At 29.8% G+C, this 10416-nt stretch overlaps 1 protein-coding gene across 1 annotated transcript; it reads right to left on the minus strand.

The window, feature by feature from the left end:
* Nucleotides 1-5047: 5047 nt before the first annotated feature.
* Nucleotides 5048-6783, minus strand: LOC122603372 (probable aspartyl protease At4g16563). The gene has a single exon (XM_043776052.1). The coding sequence runs from the start codon at nt 6614-6616 to the stop codon at nt 5207-5209; it is 1410 nt and encodes a 469-aa protein (XP_043631987.1). The 5' UTR covers nt 6617-6783; the 3' UTR covers nt 5048-5206.
* Nucleotides 6784-10416: the final 3633 nt, after the last annotated feature.

The following is a 10416-nucleotide window of genomic DNA, read 5'->3' on the forward strand; positions in this document are numbered from 1 at the left end:
AAAAGTCGTTCACACATCTAATGTTACACTTGAACCAAAAGAAGCTAGTCATGTACTCGTGTTAATTGATATCTTAGAAAGACTTTCTCATTGCAAACTGGCCTTCAGCTCTCTTAACATATTTTTATTCCTACCTTTCCACGAATACCAACAAAAACAAAAAATAATTCATACGAGTACATTTTAAACAAGAAACAGTTAAAATTAGAAAAATCTAGTTATTGACTCCGCGCCTTGCCGCGGAGTACGTTTTTTATACAATTTAGTTTTGAAAAATTTATGTCAAATATTCGAACCCAAACTTTAAAAATGACAACTAACCATCTAGTAATAACATTAATAATATTGTAAAGGAATAATAAGTCATATAAAAACACAAACAATAATTATATTAATGTTTTAAATGTTTCATGAATGTAAGACGTAAGCATGATGAAAATTATTATATATTAAAAACGTTATATACATTTATAAAAACGAAAGAAAATAATCAAAAACTAAATCTTTAAAAGTAAAATCATAACTGTGTGCAAATTGTATGATGAAAACCTGAGAGCCCAAAAGTTTAATGTTATTAAAAATGAAAATGAAAATTTTAATGTGAAATACAAGTTAAAAGATGAAAACTTTCATTATAAAAACAACTAAACATGTAACAATACAATAAAAATAATGTAAAAAAAATATTAAGATTTATAAAAAAGATAAACAATAATAGCTATATTAATGTTTTAAATGTAACATGAACGTAAGACATAACGATGATAAAAGTTATTAATGAAAATAAGCAAAGACCAAATATTTAAAAGTAAAACTCCGTAACCGTGTAAAAGTTGTTTTATGAAAACATGAAACTTAAAAGTTTAGTGTCACAAAAAGGAAAGTGAAAACTTTGATGTGGGGTAAATGTTAACAAAATAGAAATTTTAGTGGTTAAAATGAAATTTGGTTAAAATCTAAGGGGTTAAAACGAAATTTGGTTAAAATTAGTACGTGCTTTAAAAAACTTGTAGATTTTACGCATAAAGTACTTATACATTTACATAAGTTTTTAGTATACTAGAATTTGTATCCCGCGCGTAGCCGCGGGTACGAATTCTGTAACATAGTATTCGAGTGGAAAAAAAAATATCCTGATTTAAAACACGAAAGCCTATTAAGGATTATTTGCTCAAAATTAAGCAATTAAAGGGTAATACATTTGACAAAAGATTTGTTATGACTTTTAATTACAGCGTTGTTATCAATTATATAATTACAACCAAACTATAAATTTTAATATGCAAATAGAGTAATAGGTATCATAAGACTATACAGAAATGGTTAAACAAATATACAATAGAGAAAAAAGCTTAAAAGTTAAAACCATATTACACTATAAAGAAATTTTAATATGCAAATACAGTAATAGGTATCATAACACTATCAAAAAATGGTTAAACAAATAGACAATAGAGAAAAAAGCTTAAAAATTAAAACCATATTACAATCGATCGAACTATTTAGCCTATTTTTAATTGATGAAACTTACGACTTAACAAATTACAAATCTTAAGTTAATTTATATTTTTATTGATAGATTAATTACTATGCAATAAAGATATGAATACAATGAAAAAATTTGTCAAGGAAATAGATACGCATGTTTGACATGGTATATCTATTGCTCATTCCGTTTTTTTATAAAAAAAAAAAATTCAATTACATTTTAAAAGCACTACAAATTACATTGAAAATAGTTGTATGTGGAATCCAAACCCATTTAAGCCCAGTTTATTTCTCTACTATATGTTTCTGGTGATAAAAACTATGTGACTTGTCTAGTACCTTATCTCTCTTTATATAAAAGTCTCTCATTTTCTTCTAACTATTTTTTCTCCAAAATTTGTATTTTATGTTTAGATCTCATTCTGAGCCACTTTAAGAGGAAAATCTGCTAGTATAATTGATAATCATCTTCTTTATATCCATTTTGTATATATGAATGTATCAATAAGAAAGCCGTCCTCTCGTTTTTATGCTTAATTTTAGTTGTTACCGTTGGTCCGTGATGGTTGTTACTGGCAGTTAAAAGGAGATCGGTGGTTGTTCCTATTGAATATTCCCTGAGATTTTAAAATGCGGTGAAGGAGGCTGGTGTTGGTTACCAACGACGGTGGACGTCGATGGTTGTTCCTAGCGATAGACGAAGTAAATTAGTTGGTAAGAATAGATTCATCTTAAGTTATTGTATCATATTGGCTCTATTTGTAGTGGTCAAGTCATTGAAGTATAGCATTGTAAGTTTGTAAGGGGAGACTAGGAGAGAGATGGCAGCGGTGGTTATGTGTATATGTATCTATATATTGTGTATGTTGTAATCAACTTTGAAATGTAACCAACTTTGGAGAGAGATGGCAACGGTGGTTCATGAGCCTATGTATAAATGTATGCCTTAGAAGTTGTACCTTTTGCAAATAAAAGAGTACTTTTTAGCTGTAGTGTTATTTGTGAGAGAACCGACCTTTGGCTTTTAGTACGCAATATATGATTGTAACATATGTAAAGAAAGTGGTATATTGTACATTATGCATAAATACAGGTAAAAAATAGTTGGTTTTAGTATATACTAGAAATAAACACCCGCGCGTTGCCGCAGAGCTTTTAAAGTAACGTCGTGGACAATGATTCATTAAGCTTCAACACATTGCCACAGATTATATTACACACCTTGCGGCGAGACTCAAGTAGATTATCTTTTCAAATGACAATGTTTTGTTACAAATTTGATAAAGTCACCAACAAACATTTATTTGACATCGTAACAATAAAGCATTTTATTGATAGGCTAAAATGTAAAAGATAAAAACTTTAGGGCGTTAAATGGTAAAGACGTAAAAGTTGATGGGCTAAACTGTAAAAGGAAAAAACTTTGGGGGTTAAAAGTAAAGAGAAAACTTTAGGGAGTTAAAATGTAAAGTAGTAAAAGGTGATGGGCTTAAATTTGGGGGTTAAAAAGTAAAGAGAAAACTTTAGGGAGTTAAAATGTGAAGTAGTAAAAGGTGATAGACTTAAATATAAAAGATAAAATCTTTAGGGGTTTAAAAGATAAAGAGTTCAAAGTTACATGTATATGTAGTTATACCATGTGTATAGAAACTTATAAAAACCTGTTGGTTTTTAGTATATATATAAATAAATAGGTTAATATAATTGATATTGATATTTTATGGCAAGGAACAAAATTTCAAGTTACTCTAGACAAATCACTGACGTAGGACACCCTAATCATTATGGTGTTTGTTTTTCTGAGTCTATAAATTTGTTTTTCTCAACGTACAGATTTATTTAAATTACTTAAAAATTCGAATACATTAAAATTTGAGTGAAGTATATAAGTCATTTATATGATTTATTTATAACGTCTATAAACTCTTATAAAATATAGTGAAACTCTATTTTAAGTCATTTAAGCACTTTTTTCAATATCCTCGTATTTTCCCTAATTCATACATTATCTTTAAATTTATATCTCTAAACATAATAGATAAACACCTTATCATGATCTAATACACAGTAACTTTTTTCTCTCCTTCGTATTTACATACACGCGTATCAATTCCTCCTCACTGTTTTGTATTATCATCACCGTTTAACGGTCACAACGCGCAGACACCAACCCTCGTATTTCATGAATCATCTTGCTTTCAAATGGTGCGAGTTTCGTTGGAGTTGGTCTTGCCATAGTTGCAAATCTCACTGTACGACTTTTTTTCCTTAAAATGGGAGCATCTCACTAAACATCTTTTATTGAACATTGTTAAAATCAAAAGAACAAAAGTGAACGTATCTCCGCCACTCACCACTAGCACTGTCACTTCCGTTGTCCTCGTCAAGTAATAATAAAGTGACCTAAAATATTTAGAAATTTACAGAAGATAAAACTAACACGATACTCGCGCAATGCGGCGGTGTTCGTGACAGCGACAGTGTGGTGGGGGTGACTGTTGGTGAGAGATGTGGTGTCAAGTAATGTAGATAATTGATATAAAAATAATTGATGTAAAAGGTTAATAAAGTATTTTAAAAAATAAAAACTAACATAAAAATTAAGGGTATTTTAGATTTTTTTTTATATATAACTTTTAATATGAGAGTATAAGATAATATAGATATATGAGCATTCTGAAAGTCGGAACATTCCAATGCGCTATTCTATTTTACCCCATCCATACTAGTATTTGGGCGATTACAATGACGAAGAATAATTTTGGATAGTTCATGTGCTTTTAAAAGTTTTAAACCATATTTTTTATAATATGAGAAATGTTTATTTGAAAAATAAAATTTTCGTAAAAACTTGAAAACTAGTTAAAACATATTGTGATCTAAACAGAACACAATGTGTTTCTAAAAACATATTGTTTTAAGTTTCAATTCATAGTGTGGTTTTGGTAGCGCGTGAACATTGTGTGTTTGATACCGCATGAAACTAAAAAAATTGTTGATTTAATCAGTATTTAGTTTACACAAAAAATTATAGTTTTTAAATGATTATAACCCTTGAAAATATATGTATATATCGACATCGGGGTGGTTTGTACGTGAGGGCTGGCAACAATGGATGGGCTGTTGGTGTGCGACTGATTGCGACAACTTAAGATCATGTGATATGCACTTTTTATGGTATAATATTATTCTGGGTTAATTCTTAAAAATAAATTTGAAATAATTAATATTTCAAATTTAACCGGTGTTTTGGGGCATTGGTACATAACGGCTTTCTCCTCCCATGATAGATCAATCATAATGTCATTGACTTTTTACCAATGTCTTAATTACATTCGTTAAAAATAAACATCATTCTCAACATTAAAAACGGTAAACATATTCTTTTTAACGATAAACAAAGCTTCATGTTCAATTTAAAAGATTAAATCAATGATGATTTTTCCACGACCTTTCCAATCAAACAACTAACCTTATATAATGTCAAATTCTAAGTTCATCACAAATTACATTTAACCAATTTTTCCGTACATCCTTAACGAATATGCCAAGGTTATTATAATTACGAACACTATAAATCGTCGTTCATTATTACAATGTAAAAATCATTTTAAATTACACCTAAACAGTTATTATTGAAATTTGGAACTATATAAAATATAATTGCAAATAAAAATAAAAAGATTCGTACATCAAATTAAATGTCAAGAATAACTCTTTATTTGCAAATTTGCTTCTTGAATCCAAGCCTACTGTTTTCCAAATCATACTCCAAGTATACATTCTGTTGTTGAAAATTTCCAATGATTATCGATGGCCCGGTTCTTGTTCCCGACCCCAATATGTCGCTCGATACAAGTGTCATACACAATACGTCCGACTCCCCGAAAAATGAGAAATAATCCGCCAAAGGCAGTGCTAACTTCGCACCGCCTTTGAAATGAAACATTAGTTCGGGAAACTTGGTTAGTTTCCCGCTTATGTTAAAACACGGTCGCAACCCGGTTCCCTTTTCCACGTCACTGGCGCGTTTATACTTTGACATTTGGCTTTCAAACTCTTTCGCCACCAAATTATGAATGTGGCTATCCATAAACGTAAAAGTCGTCCCAGAATCAATGATGGTTCCACCATTTCCGTCGGATCCCGACACAAGATAACCGTACGGGATCCTCACGGTTTTACCGCCCACAGTTATTTTTCGGAGGTTAACATAATAGTACTCCTGAAATGCTGGTCTTGAAGTTGAGGGATTCTTGCGAAACTTTGTATAACTTATTCCAGCATCTGTAGTGCTGGAATGAGAGGAACCCCGGACAAGAGTCATCTCACTACTCACCGGTTTATCATTAAACCGGTGAGAAACCAAACAATATGAGAATTTTTTTAGACCCATTTGAACCGGTAAAGAAGCGGGCCCACGCCCGAATCCAGCTATACCCGCTGGTTGTCCAGCCGATATTATTGAACACCCAACTACAAAATCAGTCACATCACCCTCCTTAAAATTCAGGGTTTCCGACAATAGCAACCCGGATGTCGACCCAGACCCGTATTGAAGCATATACGCAGGACAAATCTCTTTACCATTACACTTAACCGGACTACTTGAACCAAAAACCAACCCGCATTTCTTATTAGTACACCCAAGAATCTTGGCAGAGGAAGACAACTTAGGAATAAATTTTTGAATACTACTCTCATTAATATTCGGAAAATCGCAGCCCGAACACGAATACCGGTGAGTACAAGGAAACCAAACAAGACTACTTCCAGTATCCATAACAAAAGACAATTCTTGACTAGGTGACCCAAAACCAAGAGAAACAGAGTACCCTCCATAACTATGAGGAAACAGAGGAATCTCAGATTTAAAAACAGAGGAATTATCTTTTGGGTTTTTCAAATGATGTGCCCGGGCCAATGAAGATTTTGTTAAGTAACTCAAAGTTTGCATCCATGGATGTTGATTATTATTATTATTATTATTATTATTGGATTCTGGGGTTGAAATGGGCTGGGTTGTGATGGGTGTGAGTTTAAGTTTGAGTGAGTTTTGTGAAGCAGAGGAATGGAAACAGAGGAGTAAGGAGATAAGAGAGAAGATGGAAATGAGATTCAGGGCCATTGTAAAATAATGAAATGTGTGAATGAAATAATTAATGTGGATAAATGCATCTATTTATGAAGAAAGGGAAGAAATATTTATTTGAGTCACAGAAGATTGGGGTGGTATTGTGAAGGATGGAGAGGCAGGGGAAATGTGAGGAATAAAGATATATCAAAAGGGAACTCACCAAGTCACCATTTACTTTACAATAACGGTTGGTTTTTATAAGTATTATTATCATTATTATTTTAATTAGAAAGTAGTAAAATCCAGCTCATTTTTTAAAGTCACAAGTGATGAAGTACAAGTCTCATTCACATGTACTAATTGTTGCGCCAATTTTCTTCTTCTAAACTGGATGAATATACTTTCTAGGAAGTTCAGTTATGGATTAGTTTTACGTGTGTTTTACTGACAATCTAAATCAATTTAGGTTGAATTAGACATGCGTTGATCAACGTATAATTTGGTTTATTTTTCGTGGTATGTGAAGTTAGTAATGACGTGGGGGCTCAATTATGTGGGCAGTGGGCTTGGTTATGGTCTACCCAAAACATTAACCATAATATATTTTACTCTAACATTTTTTTACATATAGAAAAACTAGTGTTATATACGATCGTTAGCCGGATGACAGAAGTCAACAATTATATTATCTCAACAAAAGAAAACGTTAAAACATACTCCTACATATTATTAATATACTACTCAATATGTAAACATAAAGACGTTGTCTGAAGATACATATATAAATACATGACCAATGGTCGGGAGAATAAATTGAACAAGAGGTTCGAAAGAATGTAAAAAGGACAAAAAAAAAATGGAGATCGACTTGAACCCAGAGTAAGAATTTAAACATGACACTATCCTTGGTGGGGTTATGTGGGTATCAAAAAGGTACATAGGCCTAAGGAGTTCTCATCAATTTCTTTTTTTTTTTAATTATCATCGCATCAAATAAAATAAATGTTTAACACTGTAAAATAGATCTTAAAACAAATAAGGTAATCCTAAATAAAATTTTGTTAGTCGGATGACAGAAGTCAACAATTTTATTATCTCAACAAAAGAAAACGTTAAAACATACTCCTACATATTATTAATATACTACTCAATATGTAAATATAAAGACGTTGTCTGAAGATACATATATAAATACATGACCAATGGTCGGGAGAATAAATTGAACAAGAGGTTCGAAAGAATGTAAAAAGGACAAAAAAAAATGGAGATCGACTTGAACCCCGGGTAAGAATTTAAACATGACACTATCCTTGGTGGGGTTATGTGGGTATCAAAAAGGTACATAGGCCTAAGGAGTTCTCATCAATTTCCGTTTTTTTTTAATTATCATCGCATCAAATAAAATAAATGTTTAACACTGTAAAATAGATCTTAAAACAAATAAGGTAATCCTGAATAAAATTTTGTTTGCCAAATAAACATGGAATTTCTGGCCCAACTTTTAAAGCTTCAAATGCTTGGTTAAAAAAAGCTGTTTTTATAAATAACGAGATACGTCACTTGGGCATTGGGTCGGGAGATATTATATTTATAATATTATGTATTATGTAGAATTTATAACATGTTTTCAGAAACATTATATAGTTCAAGAACTGAGTTAATATTATTTTTTTTAATAAGTAAGCAATTATAAATTAAAGAATTTTGATAGTATAATTATATAATTGATTGATAAATTATATAAATTCTAAAAGATAATAGGTATGAAAGTAGAATAATTGAAATAAAAACACAAAATAATATTACAAACATAATTAAAGATAATTTCCAAAATCATTGAAAATAGAAAGTGAAACGAAAATAATCCATAATAACAAAACATCAACCGAAATAAAATTAAAAACTAATAAGTATTGCAAACTAATCTTCAGAGATTGTTAGATGTATATATCCAAAACGTACACAATACTACTATATATATATATATTATGTAATAGTTATGTGTAATAAGACGAGATCATTTTAATAGCAAACTTAAAAAAATATTAATATGCAAGTGAAATGAGTGATCTTTATAAACAAATTAGAAGCAATTTAAAAGATCAAAACATAATATGTAAAGCCCAAAATTAAAAAAATGAAACGGGCCAAAAAATGAAGTTGATCCGTTAAGAAAATGAAAACAGACCCAATGAAATAAAAATGGCTCATTACTATTTTTTTCACGTACTTTCGTACATTTGTTTTTAATATATATTAATAAGTTTATGGAAAATGTTAACTATAGGCTTTTAGAAATATCGTTTATAAAAAACCTATATCTTTCGTATTAAATGTTCAGTTTTCAAAATTTATAATGAAGTTATAACTATTTTATGCTAATTAATGACCACTCATATAATTATCATTAGCGAGAACTTAAGTTTAAAACCATAACATAGACTCCATAATATCCCTATTACAACTAGGACATTGTATATTAAATATTTGCCAATTGTAATATACAATAGGGGAAGTGAATATAGGGTTGTCCTCCATCTAAGCTTAGATAGAGAATTTCTCACATTTGATTTTTATAATTATAAAAATCATGGGGGCCATGTATTTATTTAAATTTCAAACAAATATTATAATATTTGTATGTGAAAGGTTCCTCATCTAAGCTTAGATGGGGAACAACTTCATACTCACTTTTCCCTATACAAAATCTTCTATTTAACCTTCAACATTATATTTTAATATCTCAATTTCTTTTTAACTATATTTTTACATTTAACGTATAAGTATTTTTTTTCATATATTAATTCTTATATTATTAATGTTGTAAAACCCGTGTATTTGACACGGATCTAAAATTTAGTTAATTAAATCTATAGTTGATGACATTCTAATAAATAAATTATATTTTATTGTATTTGAAAATATATTTTCCAAAATTATATGGACGATGGAATAAGTTAATACATAAGAATCGCACATAATATTTATTTTTATTTAATTTTTAATGTAATAATTGTAAATGAATTAGATTAAGATAAAATATTGTAAAAAAATATGGGGATACCACATGAGAAAAATCTTACGTGACAATGTTTTAATATATGTTTAATTTTGAAAAAGTCTTTAGAAAGCTTGGTTAACTACTCTTTTAATATATATATATATATATATATATAGGGTAAAGATTCTGATAGAAGACTCTTAAGAAGACAAGGGAGTGAAGATTTATTATTGATTTTTTTAGCTTATTTTTTTTTTGACTTTTATTTTTTTATTTTTTTGAATCTTTCTTTAATTAACTCATTTACAAAAAAAAAATATATTTTTTTATCAGAGCTAGTCAGCTATACATATAAAGGAAAGGATTCTCTCAAGTTGTTTCCAACTTGATTGATCAAGTTAAAAACATTTTGATCATCAGATTGAACTCAAGGGTCAAGATTGAAAGATAAACTTTGAATCTTAACTATTGATTTTAATCCAAGGGTCCAGATTTGACTAACATGACTAGTCTTGTTGACCAACTTGATAGAATCCTCTCCCACACATATAAAGATACGGTATGGGCTTTGCACTTCAAAATATTAATATGAGGTAACTGGTGGGAGTGATAGGTCATAGGGGTGATCAGTGATGGGATGATCTACCGAATGAACTCTGCCCTTAGTTATGATGGCTTCGCCATAGATCGACAAGATTCGTCTATAGCTTGGGGGCTACGTCCTTTTGGGAAAAAAAATCTTTTTTTAAAATTTTTTATTTCTTTTAGAAATAGTTAATGAAAGAAAGAATTTTAAAAAAGTAGTCTTTCCTTTTTGATTTTTATCATCCGTGTGTGTGTATATATATAT

The sequence above is a fragment of the Erigeron canadensis genome, chromosome 6 (assembly GCF_010389155.1).
Source record: "Erigeron canadensis isolate Cc75 chromosome 6, C_canadensis_v1, whole genome shotgun sequence".
Lineage (NCBI taxonomy): Eukaryota > Viridiplantae > Streptophyta > Magnoliopsida > Asterales > Asteraceae > Erigeron > Erigeron canadensis.